General features: G+C 33.1%; 1 protein-coding gene across 3 annotated transcripts; it reads right to left on the reverse strand.

Moving 5' to 3' along the window:
* Positions 1–1,827: 1,827 nt before the first annotated feature.
* Positions 1,828–14,680, reverse strand: LOC141828478 (putative apyrase 7). Of its 3 annotated transcripts, none has more exons than XM_074715910.1 (4): positions 14,323–14,680; positions 9,904–10,044; positions 4,572–6,545; positions 1,828–2,361 (listed from the first exon to the last, which is right to left on the reverse strand). In XM_074715910.1, the coding sequence occupies exons 3-4, from the start codon at positions 6,397–6,399 to the stop codon at positions 2,066–2,068; spliced, it is 2,124 nt and encodes a 707-aa protein (XP_074572011.1). In that variant the 5' UTR covers positions 6,400–6,545; positions 9,904–10,044; positions 14,323–14,680; the 3' UTR covers positions 1,828–2,065. The 3 variants fall into 3 exon arrangements, with proteins under 3 accessions (XP_074572011.1, XP_074572012.1, XP_074572010.1); XM_074715911.1 differs by lacking the exon at positions 9,904–10,044 and adding an exon at positions 14,129–14,174; XM_074715909.1 differs by lacking the exon at positions 9,904–10,044.
* Between the last annotated feature and the right edge of the window lie 1,100 nt (positions 14,681–15,780).

Here is a 15,780-nt window from a genome sequence, read left to right on the forward strand (position 1 = left end):
TGAGGGAAACTGCTGCATTTTGTTCTGCAGCTTATCCTTGATCATGAGCTTGCATTCCAAACAAATTGACATGTCTGGTGGCCTATCAAATTAAAGATCATGAAAGCATGCACTTAGCAGAGAGGTAGACAGTAATTTCTCTGCAAAGCATCATCCATCCATGTCGAGCCATGCAAGGGACTGGTGGCAGCCAGCAGCATGGCCCCTTCACCAACCGCTCGAGCTAAATGGAGCACAGGAGAGCCACTGACGTCGCATCGCCAGAAATGATCTCTGCGTCTGTTTCGCGAGAGACATCAATCTGCTTTCTTGTTCACGTTAACAGTTTCAGCCACAACACTGAAGAGTGAATTATTCGAGATAAATTAAAGAAAATAAGTAATTGTTTTTATGTATTGAGGGGAAAGATAAATGTTTTAATAGTTAAGTTTAGTAACTCACCTGTCTAATCTAACATAGGATGAAAAACTATTTTTACACCGACTACTAACTGATTAGTAAAAAAAAGATTCATTAGCTAATTTCCTATTTTTCTAAAACGTCCTATTAGGGCCCCCTATTAGTGAATTCTCACAAGTCACTGCTAAAAATCTCGTTATCTAAGTCGATTAAACCTCATCGAAGAACTCAACTGTCGAACATCGCTGTAGTTGAACATGGATCGTCGAAGTTGACCATAGGGAAGCAGCTAGAGTTCATCTTTAAATGCTGAAACCTGAAACAAGTACTTGAAAAACAAAATCCCCACTCAACAACTAGCCAACTTTACACAATCGTTTTAAAAGAAGCGTGGAGAAAAGTTCTCTGCGAAGTCATTTTGGCAAACAAGAGTTATGCATAGTGATGCATTTTTTTTCTTATAAAAAAACTCACTGACGAGATTACTTATAGTTTCACATCTTCTTATCGTTTAGATAATATATGGGGAAAAAATCTAATATGAATATTTGTAAACTAAAAGGGAGCACATTGAGTTTGTCTTAAAATAACTATCATAGAATTAATCATTAATTAATGGTATCACCAAAAAATGTTGGTGGTACTTGAGCTAACTTTGCACTAGCAATTTTCTAACCACCTAAGGTCTAGAGGTATCAAGCTCAAGAAATGACCTAGCGTATGCCTACAGCATCAATGAGTTTAAACCAGGCAATATCTACACAAACGAGTTGAGAGCTTGGCCTACTTTAGATATAGTCCCATTTTGATCCTGTTAAACAATTTTAAAATTAATCTATTAATATTAAATAGAATCTCATTAAACTTAACAGTCGAACCATTTCAAATTAGATTGGAGAACTCAAGCAGATACCAGGGAATCAAATGCATTAAATCTTACTGTAAGAAAATCAAGTTGAAATATAAATTGCAGAATCTGTCTAGATCCAGGAAGTTCCTTTTCACTGGCAAGATTCTATCTCTGGCATAATCTTCATTCATCGTTTAGATTCACAAAGTACTCGACAATTACCATGAATTTATTGTTTTACTTGCAGAAACGAAACAAAGTCCAACATTGCACATATCAGCAACTTAGCAACAAAAATGCAACACATGGACTGTGATTCAACAGAGAATTGCGTTCTAGGTATGCATCGATGGCAGTATATTAGTGATAACTGGAGAGTTCGGGATGCTTTTTCCGCTTATGAAAAGAGCAAAAGAAGGTCGATTCGAATGTAGATTGCTAAGTTAGAAAATGTAATAGAGTATGGTCTAAGCCTTATGAGGCTAGAAGTGTTTGGAAGAAGGCTGATGCCGTGGAAAGTTAATAAATGTCAGAGCACTCAATCTGTTACATTAGAACATCTAGCTAAAGCCGGAACAAATAAAACATAAGAAATTCACTCAGTTACAATCAGGTTCTTGTTTCAAAAGTGACTCAATAACGTTAAGTTAAACACCAAGCTCATTGCCCGTGCTATATTTGGTGAGTTGTTAAGTGCAAGAGATAATTGGAAAAACTAACTGTTTCACTGAAGGGTTTGTGCAGGATGAATGACAATCTAGAAAATAAAAAACAGCAAAGAAAATAAGGGCTTTATACCAGGTTTGTAATGGGTCATCATATCTTCACTATGTGGGAGTCTGCTAATGAAGAGTTAAGGTCTTCTCTTGACTGAGATCGCCGGCTCTGAAGTGTTGCCTGACCACGATGAGGCGACCAGAATGATCCAAGTCCATTCCCAAACTGCATTTGGCCTAAACTACCAGATGAGTAATTATGGGTAGCAACCAAAGGAAGCACAGAAGCTTGACTGAGCTGAGTGTTGCTGCCCCCCAAGCCATGTCCCATGCCAAATGGATGTTGATCTGAACCTCCAGTTGTAGGACTAAGTGGTTCTTTTACTCTTCCATCACCTAGAAAAGTATAAAAGTAAATTGAAGGCATTCAAATTCTGGTTTCACATCCCTTTAGTCATGAAATTGAGTAATAATTGTATACATATAACACTTTGAACTTGAAAGGAAACTATCTGGTTTTAAAATTGAAATTTGAAATAACTTAAGAGTTAGGGCTATATTGCAGGATAAATACTTCCAGGAAGAACAGGAATCACTAGTGACTTCATCGTTTCTGACAACCAAAGCAAGCAGGATATACACAAGGTACGCCAGTGTTCTAGGATGTATGTGTGGTTCAGTTAAAAAAAATAGCTAAAACCTTGGTCAAAACCAAACAATTTGGTAGGATAATTAAATCTTCATTTCTACTAAGATGCAACAAATTTCACATTAAAATAAACATAAATTTAATGATTTTTAGTACATCAACAAAATTGACACTCTCCCACAGCAATAGTAGAATGCTGAACCACATTAGTCTGGGCTTCAGGACTCAGTATCTAAACCAAAGATTTACCAAAAAACCAAAGATTTCCCAAAGCAAATTTGAGAGAATGAAGATAAAAAAAAGATATTCCAAAAACAAAATCATATCATAATTAAAATCTAAAGATATACATGATTCACTACAAATACACTTATAAAATAATTTTCTAGTTAGCTAATTCATGTTCAGCTATTTTTCAGAACACACAGTAAAATTACATCTTGATTACCCCAATCCTGTACGCCTGTCAACCATAGTATCAAACAGGCAAGGCATAAACATATTGATCTCAAAAGCAAAGAAAGAAAGAGAGAGAAAAGGGAGACAAGATTAGATATGTTTGGCTCAGTTACGAGCACAGGAAATAAACTCAAACTGCCACAAATTACAACATGAAAAAAAAAAAACTTAAAAGCTATTGATAGTTTACATACTAAATTCAAACTTCCACAAATTACAACATGTAAAAAAGATATAAAGCCTATTGATAGTTTATATACTAAAATATAAAACAACTCATGTGTGCCCACTAGAATCCTATAAAAGACTCAGACAATTTGTTTTTTAGGAATGAAATTTTAATATTTAACATAAAAAGAGAAAATTAAGCTAGACCATACCCTCAAATGTATATAGGCCAATAAAATAGAGATGCTAATGGGTAGGGTATTTATGGGATTGCACTAACCATACCCATTCTCATATATGCTACATATTACAGGTAACAATTCCTTGTACCTATACCAATTCTGTAATGCTAAGTGGGTATCCATATGGCAGATAGGTGCCAAAGCTCAACACCACTCTAATATGTAATGAAACACAAAATAATGAAAGATTAGAAATTTTAAGAATGCAGCTATGTATATCATAAATAGATTCAATTAATTTGATCACAAATTACTCTACCTGCTAAACTCAAATTCATCCCATATTTATTACAAGTATCTAATACTTATCCAACTTCATCTCAAACTCATTTAACTTGTAGTCGTTCTCATGTAAACAAGTTGCATAGTCATAAATAGAAAAATTAAACTGATAAGACACTCAATGAAAGTGATGAAATAAAAGTCTAGCATCAACTAGAGACAAGTTTAAAGTATCATATTGATTATGAGAAAAGAGAGATATTGGAACAGATAGACAATAATTAATCTCATCTGGAACAGATAAACAATGATTAGTCTCATCTTAAATCATGTGGTTAACTATACAAAAGAGAAACTAAAGAAAATTGATTGTAAAAAAACTGATAATTCAAGGCAACGAATAATACTAAGAGAAAGATTTATTGAGTTTATGAAAAATAAATATCTTTAAATCTTTCCTCACTTTTTCTTATTCACAATTATTACCTCGTTGTTATGTTGTCATATTTTCTCTAATTATTTGTGTGGGATCCTCATATTTGTTTTAATATATCACTACCTCCTTTTTTTTTGAAAAAAATGCTTTATGCTTTTTAGAGAATTAACTTCTTGTTTGACTAGGTCACATCTTGGCCAAAGCCTGTTGGGCTTGGGTGTTGCTAGATCAAAAATAACTACCAACTAGTCGAGATTAAACTGATTAACTCCCTCATACAGCTATTAACTCTAACAAGTTAAAAATATTCACTAACTTAACAGCACTTTGTCGTGAACAGAACAATAAAAGAGAACAAACATCAAACCTTGGATCAACAAATAAATCAAAGACGTGAGAAAATCAAAACAATCAAAAGTGAAGAACTCACCTGATATAACTGGACTCCACCTTAATCTGAAAGGAGAAGGGAAATTGAGAACAGAGTGTGTTCCATATTTATGCCGGAGAAGTAAGATGTATAATCTTCGGAAAAATTTTGGCAGCCAATTACTTACACATGATAGTGCACAACAAAGAAGTATAATTGAGATCAAAATCATTACAACAAGAATAGCTGGTTGTATGTCATTTTGCAGTAGTTTGTAGCCTTGCAATTCAGCCCTCTTTGACAATTCTTGCCCAGCCTCTAGTAAGGCAACCCCTAGAGTCCAAGTAATGCTTCCAGCACCAATAACCACCTGCTTATCCTTAATGTGCAAACCATCTCTCAAAAGGGATGTAACATAAGGAGCTCTAAAGCAATATTGTTCTATAAAAGGTTGGGGTGCAACACTATTTTTTGCAACTTCCCATGATTTTCCACAAAATTCCTGGCCCATTTTCAATACATCATCAAGAGAAGCCTTAGAAGTCAAGTTAAAAAACCGAAAAACAACAAAGAAACCTGACATGGCATTGAAATTTCCACGTGGCTGTTGTAAACCATCAGTGAGAGCACAGGGCTTAAGTTTACAATCAATTCCAGAACTTGAATTATACCATGCAGACTGATTAACTGTTAACTTGGCAAGAGCAGTACATTTTTTCCATTGAGGAGCACCAAGCAGTTCTACAACTGTACCCATCTTCTTCTTACTTATGATTTTCCCCCCAACCGAAGGATTTCCTTCTGTCTTAACAGATATACAGCGAGAACATGTGTACTCCTCTCTATAGCCAGTATTCAAGCAAGGATGTTTAAGGAGGAACTTACCATTAGAATCAGGTTTTGAATTCACAAGTTTTTTGAAAAGATGGGCCACGGACTTGTCAAATGCATCGTTCAACCCATACCCGTCCAGAGAATAAGCGCTGAGATGGTGATTAGCAGAAGCAATTCTCAAACTTACACTTGTATCATCATGTGTGGGTGTCTCCGTCTCAAAAGTAACTTGCAAGGATGAACCACCTAGATCAAGTGAACCATATGTTTTTCCAGATGGAAAAGAACCCAATAGACCCATACGATGGTTGAGAGCTATCCACCCATAATATGCTTCTTCCATGCCAGATATAATCTTAACCCAGTCTCTTCTGCAAAAAAATGATGAATTCTTCAAAATTGTCCATGCCTTGTCAAGAAGCCACTCTGAATCAGAACTAGGTAATCTACGAACTCCGGCTGTAGCATACAAAAAAAGAGATGTATCTTTGTGAGCATGTTTTGGTATTTGTTTCTCAGCCCACTGTAGAAGTGGCAGCAAAGCAGCTCTTAAGCCAGATTCATTGTGAACAAGTTTATCAAAACCAGGTTCTGTTTCCATACGCTGATAAGCACGGCCACTTTGTGTCCTAGTATTCCTTTGAGGGCCTTCAGGCAATGATCTCAATGCAATAGGCAAATTTCCTTTCTTTTGGTCAAAATACCACTTGTAGACATACACCCGTGTACCAGTACTACCACAATCAAGTATAACATAATAATCAGATGATTCATGTGACAAATAAGGATATAAGAATCGTGAACCTAGAAAGATCAATGAGAACAATAGCAAAAGTGCAAGAATCCATGCGATTGCCTTTATCCATTTTTTGCATTTAGTTGGAGTTGTTGGAGAAGACTTCTCCTTCGAAAAGCTTGCTCCAACACCATCTGTCTGAAAAGCATTCAGAGGTTTTGCACGTCCTAAACTCCTGTTACTTTCAAGGTCACTATGCTCCCTGGAATATAGTTTAGAGAATGATTTCAGATCTTGAAGAGACAAAGAAAGCCGCATGCTTTCCCCTTGAGGAGAACTAGAAATCTTCTATATGTAGTTTTGGCAGACAATGTATGACATATTGCTGCACTGTTGGATATCATTTGCCTCCAGTTTATCACCTACATAGGCAACTTGCAGCCACACTGCATATGATCTTGCACCTGAAAGCATATGTGTATCAACAAAACAAATGTAAAACAAATATCACAAATGCTAGAAACGGGAAAGTAGAAATTTGGATGCTAGGATAAAATTCAGTGAATCTATTCTCATTTTTTTCCTAATATTTCGTCAAATACATCTGTTTAAGAATCTGCATAATTTCATTTAATAGCATACAATGTGACAGTCATTCTTTTCACCCAAGTACAAATTAGATTTATGGGTATGACAAGTGTCATCAATGATGGAGAGAATACAATATTTTCTTGGATTCATTCATGGAAGCACACCTAGATTTTCTTGAAAGAGGAAAAGGGAAGCTTGTCTATATCATTGTTTAAAAAAAGTACTAGGTGTATATAATATAAATAGAGTTAACAATTTGTTTCCAAATTCCTATAAATTTGGTCATTCTCACAAAAATAACTCATTCTTACTACCATGATCTAATTCGCTAAATGATTATCCAATTAACATCAATTACAATTATAAAATAAAATATAGTCAAGATGAACCAAATACAACCAATAAGGATGCACTGATGATCAACGAGTATCATTCCAACAATATGGTTCTTGTACCATATCGTGTCAAAACATGGCATGCTTCAATGTGCTTCGAAATTTGCCAAGAAAATGGATTTTAAATAACATATATACTTCAATTAACTATTATTAATTGACTTTAAAATATAAGGATTATTTTACAAATATTATAAACTAATTTTATTAATTAACTATGTACTAATGAGTTATAAAAGGATAATCCGGTGCACAAAGCTTCCGCCAATGCGGGGTCTCGAGGAAGAGTCGGACTACATTGGATTATGCGCAGCCTTACCTTGCATTGCAAGAGACTGTGTCCGCGACTCAAATCTGTGATCACAAGGTCACAGGCAACAACTTTATTGTTGTGCTAGAGCAACCCTCCAACTATGTACTAATGAGTTATAAAGCAACAATTTTTAATTAACATAAATTGAAGTTTGAACAATGTAAAATTAAATCTAAATGTAAATTAATAAAGTTTATTATAACTTAATAATTAAACACATCATTTATATTTTTATATCTATATTATTAATCAAAATCTACTACTACTTGATCAAATTAATATTTGCCATATACTAATTTTTCATTATCCAATTGATTATGTTTAAATTTGACTAATTCAATAGATGTTAATGAGTTAATAAAATTATGGTATATTAATATAAAGTTAAAATTTATATAATAAACTGTAGGTTTAAAGTTATATTACTAATTTAAAATTCAAATCATATATTAATAATACTTTACAATTTAATAATACTACTTAAAAATGATTGTAAACAATAACATAATAATATAATTTATTGAGTTATATGAAGTAGTAATTTAACTATTATATGCCACTTATAACTATCCATAGCATGTATAAACTTTATAAGCATTAAAATTATTAGCCAATTATATAATACATTTTTGATGATATGATTATTATATTGGTGTTATATAATGTACTAAGTATTATGTATATAATTGCAAGTTTTGAATGATATAATTTACTTAACTACTTGTACAATTATTTGGTGAATATTATTTATAGGAATTTGATAAGAAGTTAATAAGCTATTCAGTTCTAACATGCTTAATAATCTCCACCTAAATTCCTGAGAAGCTGAATCCTCCTGTACTCCTCGTCAACCCTTGCACACCTACCACCCTCCCTTCTCATGAAGTAGAGCCACCGGCTCCCTTTCATCAAAGACCCTCCACTTTGTCACCTTCCTCCGCCTTTTTACACTATCAATTTGTGAAACTTCACTAGGTATGCCCTCTCATGACCTTCAAGATTCACTCTGTTCTGCATTTGCTGGCTGAGACAAGATGATACACATCTAGTACTACGTGATACTACCAGGCCATAGGCGATATTGTGTCGGCACAGGTAGGGCAACTACAAGTAGCTAGAGCCAATACATTATCAGTTTTGAATGATAACTAGAATGACACATTTTGATTGTGAGTGTTGATAGGTTTCAGTTGCCACTTTAAACCATGTTGACGGCATTAATCTTCTTCGTTGCTGATGTTGAGTCCATGTTGGTCGGTGACAATAGATAAGCACATAATAGAATTCAAGTTTAAATCCTAGTAAATTTGAGTAGCAAGAGGTTCTTCTTGCTAATTAACTAGTAGGCCAAACAAAGCAATGTTACTTGTGCTTTAATTCTAAATCATAATATTGGCTTGGCTAATCTTGAAGCTTATGCAAAAGGGTTCTAAAATAGCTCAAATTTCTTGCAAAAATGACTCAATTAAAAAGAGAGTGTCCATTTTTTTCTTTCAGAATTCCACATGCACTAAATACACTATGAGCTCAATTTGTCTTTGCCGAAGAGAAGATAGACCTAATCTTACAATTTGACTGTGGTTGGATTCTCTTTCAAACAACTGAGACTTGCAATATCTCTTTCAAGCATTTGCATGTTTCATGTTATTGAGTTTTGACAAATTATGGAGAGATAAAGTACTAAAAAACCAAGAGGAAAAAGGTTAAAATTTTTAAAGGTTCAACTTCATGAAAATATCCATGTAGTAATTTATACAAAGTCCACATCAAGCATAAAAAAATTTAAGCTTAGGTGCAGTCTAAAGTTCAAGTGTCCATACCCTTCAAAGACCCAAAAAGGACAAGGAAAATCATGCCATAAAATTTGATTTGATACACAAGGTGTCCTTTATAACTAAATTCGGCAGTAGGCAAAGAGTCATCAAACACAAAACAGGTATAACCATGGACAACCACCTATCAAATAATTATTTTTCAACCTCATATAAAGTTAAGTCCATGAAACATAAACATACTAGTACTATAAAACTTCATCTAAGACCATAATGAATGTTTAGTTCTGTCTTATCATCTCCATCCGTCATCAATGTCAAATCATAGAAATAATTTCCTAAATCAATGCTACTCTACTATAATGCCCCACATCATTGTAAAATAACCATAAAAATATCGAATTGTAACTGACTTTTGGTCTTTAACTAGAAATATATTATTTTCGCACAATGTTGGTGTTTCAACATATGATGTTGGTAGCAAATTAGAGAGGAAAAGAGGAAAGAGATAAAGAAGACAACACAACTATATAGTTAATTTCAAACTTTCTGTGCCATCTGAAATGGTACAATTTTGACATTGTGTTGTATGGACACAAACTACAAAAACTAACAAATATTATTCAATTTATCTTAACACATCTTATTATAGGGATCTTTTGCAAAAAATAATAAATAAACGCAGCGAAACAAAACCGATCCCTCCAGACATCCATGTGAATGTAGTAGACATGTTTGATCAAGTTGTCACCTTTGTTGTGTGTACGGAACAATCCCGACAGCAACTTAATCCGGTAGATCTTAGTACGATTAAAATAGTCGCGCCTCTTCGGTATCCACACGAACACATCCTTCGTTCGTCGCACGAACTTAGCCTTCGAAGAAGAACCACCTTCATTGTGCTAACAACTTAGATGATTTTACCAAGAGTAGAAGAAGAGGAGACTAGAAGTGATCATCCACCAAATGTATAGAATTGGATTTTTGTACACATCCAATGAATATAAAAAATCATCGAATAAATACAAAAGGTCATCCAATGAATACCAAGAGTCATCCAATGAATACAAAAGATTTTTGTCTTTTGCTCTCCTTTTCATCAATACTCCATTAATCTCTATTAATAGACATTAATCCTCTTTAGTGGTTGAGTCTAATTCGGATTAGATTCAATCCAATAGTTGAATTCATTTGAATCTAATTCAATGAGTCTAACTTAATAAATCTAACTCGGATTAAACTTAACCATATAATCTTACGATCCATTATATTTTAGTTAAACTAAAATATGTTGATCTCCAAATTAACATATTCTTTGTGTGTGATCCAATAGGTTCTTCTAACGTTGACAATGTATCTAAAATAACATTTTAGATACATAAGCAATGAGTGACATCTAGCAATGCATCATTACTACCTAAATGATGAGAATGTCAAGATCCGACTTAACTTTTCTGTGTTTATTATCTTGTATAACTTGATCCTTCTATCCTCGATATCTAGATTGATCCATGAGGCATAAACTGTGTCATCCCCTTATCAATCTTTGTATTTCTTGATCTCTAAGTAGGTTTACTTAATAAGCTCAATATCTCATATTAACTTATTTGAACATAACCATACATTTTAGTAGTCCTACTTCATCAAAGGACCCACAGATATCACTTCCATCATATAGAAGGGATAGATCTCATCTACATCACTCACATCCCTTCACATAATTTAGTGATCGACTTTATAGTCCACCTTGTTACAAGTGACGTTTGTCGATACTAAAGTATACAATTTCTTATGTAGGGAACCGTAGTGACTTCAGGTCTAAGGACTATTTATACTAATAGTCACTATGAAAATATTTATGACACTCATATAACGATCCATGAAACATTCTCATGGTGGGTCAGTTCAGTAAATATTCTCTAATATATACCTATGTGTCAACTTGATATCTTAGATCCATGACTTGTGAGATTAAGTAATCAGTTGACCTACATGCTAGTCTCAATGCATTAATATTGTCCTTGTATATTAAAGTTTGACTAGGAATAGTTAAGAGTAGTGTTCTATATATATGTCTATAATCTCCCACTATCAATTCAACCAATTGATACGTTGTAGACTAGAACCTACTATCCTAGGACATTATTATACTTATTCATCTGGCGCAGATCTAAAGTAAATATAATAACCATAAATTTTGTCTTTTGTTAATAAAATATGATACAAAAGTTTGCTTGTCAATCATCTTATATTTGACTCTAGGGCTAACACTAGCATTTATAGCATGCTAATAGATGTCAAATGTGACACGAAACTAATTGACATGATTGATACATGTCGAGTAATATCGAGTATTTTTAGTATTTATTGAAGTAATCCATTTCATTCAGACTGTCCGACACAGCATAAGATTTCAAACCATGACAAATAGTACTTCAATCATTTTACATTAATCAAAGAAATATTTCTTCATCAATCACCCCTCAAGTTGAATGGGATTTATGATGTCCTAATGCTATAGGAATTTGTTGTTTGTTTGACAATCATCTTAAGCCTCTTAGCAGTGATACTAATGTTGTATACATATATTAGTTCTACTGAGTTAAGCACACTCCCTTTAGTCATGTACTCAAGTTTAAACTAACTTTAAGGTTTATAAACTAAGTTTAAGCTGAGTATAACTAAAACTAAATATAGGAATTGTATCTTTACATCATCAACAATATGAATAGAGAAATGTTAAATGGGCAATAAAATAAGAATTTTAGATTCTCATTTATTGTTCAACAAGTATATGCTGGGAGATTTGTTTCTTGTCGTTAAGGTTAATCACAATGTTTTGACGTTTCATTTTAAGCTAATGTTGTTTTGATTTTTGATAACCACATTAAGTTAGTGTTTTGGATTTGATTATTTTCTTGTGCCTTTATAGGATGATTCATAGTGATCGCAGTGATCGTTGTAGAGGTCATCAAAGGCAACATAAGATCAAGATCAAATGATTAACATATATTTTGGGATTATTTTGGGCAGAATTGATGTAAGGATTGAATGGTAGCTTCTAAGTAAAAGGGGTTTTATCTAGATAGCTATTTCTATATACGCTCAGCCTGTAAGGCGTCCTAGAAGAACTTGGGAACTCTATCATCATCAACATTTTGGCTTCAAAATTGTATTAGTCAACGGAGATTCCTTGTTTGGCAACCAAACCTTCTAATCAACAACTGAAAAGGCAAAAATTGGGGCCAAAATGTTTATGCTCACTTTTAAATAGAACACAGTTTTTGAGTTGACTGAAGCTTTTTGTGAGTGAGCTGAAGATTCAAATGTCAGATCCCAATGGCTAGTTTTGGGGCTTGAGTGATCTGACCAGTTTTATTAAATCAACTCAAAGTGTATAGACTGCATCTTTTATAGCCATTGGAGATCTGATTTAAAAGGCTTTTGGGGCACAGGAATTTACACAAAATATTCTCTAATATTGGTGGTTTGTTGCAGAGCAAACTAAGGAGCTTGAGCTTGATTTCAAGGTTCCTACCTTTGATCGAAAACTCTCTTAGTAATTCTCCTCAAGTAGGGGGTTAGATTTTGATCTTTTATGGTGAGTTGTGAGATTTTTTTCTCTAGGTTTTGATTATTGTATCATCTATAGAGGGAAGAAAAAATCTATAGGGTCAATCTCTCTAGCTCATGAAAATCCTATTAGTTAGATGAAGCCCTCTAGCTCGCAGAAAATCCCATTGATTGGGTCAAGCTATTTGGATCGTGAAAAGCTAATTGGTTGGGTCATGAATTAGGCATGGGTAGCTCCAGACCACATTATATCTTGTGTCTTTGAGCATATATTGATGTGTGTGTGTACTTAATTGTTTCTTGCTTTCGTACTCTTTGCTCACTTTCGCGTATTAAACCTTGATATACATGTCACGTGCACACACTTGTTCCTAATAGTTTGTTTTGATCTTGACTTGTGAGAAATTGTAAGTATTGTCTATTCGACCCCTCCCTCCTAGCTGAACCATCAATATTTAACAATATACATTATTCAACAAGGAAAATAAATAAAGATAATTTTTTCTCTTTTATTCTTATGGGATTATCCTGTCCCTAAGTCTAAAAGATGTTCACAAGTCAACGATATGATAGAATGAGAAGGAATTACAAGATAAGAAGGGGAAAATGAAAATGTCACAAGTAGTTAAATGCAACACAAATAGACAATAAAAGGATATATATATATATATATATATATATATATATGGGTATTATAAACATGTCTAAATAAAACCCATGTATTCCAGAAAAACTGAATGAATTAAAGGTGACCGAATAAAATTTAACAAGGTTAAATGTGATTTGGATGATATGGTATTACTTGTATCAAATCTAACATGGCACTCAATGGCAAGATATGATCAATGTAACTAATACCATATATCTGAGACATAACTAGTAATTGATGTTGTGAGTCTCTCTTGATGAAAACAATATCTTCAACAAATAGTAATAAAAATAATAAAATTATATGCTGGACTTCTTCCTAAAGGATGATACTTGTAAGTTTTGGGTTAAGTAGCTAATCAAATTTTTGGCAAGTAGCTCCAAAATTTATCCATAATCAAAGAAAACGTAAGGACGATGTAGATTTATGACATATAACTATTATTACAAATGAACAAGTTAGCTGAAACCACAAAAACCTAAAATCCTAACATCCCTATTATATTTCTCTTTTATTTGATATCACTATACATGTTATACAAAGAAAGAAAATCAAAATGAATATTCTTATAACTACCAATATAAGAAGTTGAGTTAAATTTTTCACTAGATGATTGGATGGTGCTACATGATCTAAAATGGAATTGTATTAAACGGAACAATAATTGATTAACAGAAGCATGGCCAGATAACAGCTATAAGTACAAAATAAGTAAACTTGTGCATATGTGGTTCAAAAGTGCACTAAGAAGTACTTTGAAGTGCTTCCATTGGAGACCCCTAGTATAATTTTGGATTCCCCTACAAAAACAACACTGGGTTTGAGTCCTCAATCATAATGAGACTGGAAATCTCATATATGCGGGAAACAGGCAGATCAAGGGAACAGATTCCGACGCCTAGTACAACAATAAATTTTAATTTATATTGAGAAAGGGTTGCGAGATACCTTAGGATGTCTCTTTAGATCGGTTTTTTCCAGTGCGACTTTAAAGATTGGGGTCGGCAGCACCTGATGATTGCAGAAACGGCGAGAGCGGCAGTTGAGCAGCGTGTAGATCAAGGAGGAGGCAGGAAATGCAACAGAAAGTCTAGATCGGAGGACACAGTAGCCTCTAACGCGACAAGGAGCACCGTGCTCGCGGACGATCGGCGGCGAGGGCGGCCGGAAACAGATAGTGCAGATGCAGCTGCCAGAGCGGCGGGGCGATCGAAGGGGGCGGTGTAGCAGATTCGGAAGGCAACAGATCGGCGGCGATCGGAGCAAAACGGTGGACGGGCGGCGATCGCAGCGCCGAAGCGTGCAGTGTTCCTCGACGGAGGTATTTGGATTTTCGGACGGAAAAGAGACAGAAGATATATTCGGTAAATAATTATTCAAATAAGGCCCGACAATTAGTAATCTGGAATATTAAAATTTTAGGATAAACATCAATTTACCCCCTTAAAATTTTCAAATTCATTTCTTTTCTAAATCTTTGAGGTAAACAATCTTTTCTTTTATCTATCGAAATTATATATATATATATATATATATATATATATATATATATATATATATATATATATATATATATATTCAAAAACCTCTAATTTATCTACTAAGTAAATTTAAAATACTAACTTATTTATATTTAGAAATCAACATCTAAAATACTTATCTCATTTGAAATTCCAACTATGATTGTTTTATTGCTTTTTATGAGTGTTTTAACATTGCACTCTACCCTATATTTTTGATTGAATTTAAAATTGTGCTTCTATAATTTTGATGGTGAAATAAATTTTTTGATATATTTGGACAGACAATAATTAGTCACATGATTAGCTTATTATTTTAATAATTTAAAAATTTTAAAGTTGTTTTTTTTAAAATACATAGAGCAAGAAGATAAAATAGAAAAGTTTGTGATGTTTTATAATGATAAATATTGTTTTATAAATTTGGAATTAGAATTATCATAAAAATAAAATTGAGTAAATTTAAGGGAAAAAGGGTTATTTTATTAAACTATTAAAAGATGACGTATACACAATGATTAGCATTTTCAATTAACCAAGGAGAATGATATTATAAAATTTTAAGAACAATGTTGTAAAATAGTTTACGACCAAAAAAATCTATTAAACAAGTTGTTTTTTAAAACAGTTTATAATTGAGAAATCATTATTGATAATATTTTAATAAAATATATAATTTAAAAGTAGACTCTAGATTTTTACTAATTAGGTGTGTTTTTGACGTGTTTGGATAAAAAAAGTAATGGGTAAAAATTAAAGGCATATTCTTTATTATCATTTTAAAAAAGAATATTCCAGATTCTAAGATAATTGTAATAGATTTAGTCAAATCTGTTATATCATATATCAGCTTTATTTAAAACTACTATAACAGTTAGTAGAAGCT

This window comes from Curcuma longa, chromosome 4, assembly GCF_044706935.1.
Source record: "Curcuma longa cultivar G26 ecotype Majalengka, Jawa Barat chromosome 4, ITB_CL_G26_1.1, whole genome shotgun sequence".
Lineage (NCBI taxonomy): Eukaryota > Viridiplantae > Streptophyta > Magnoliopsida > Zingiberales > Zingiberaceae > Curcuma > Curcuma longa.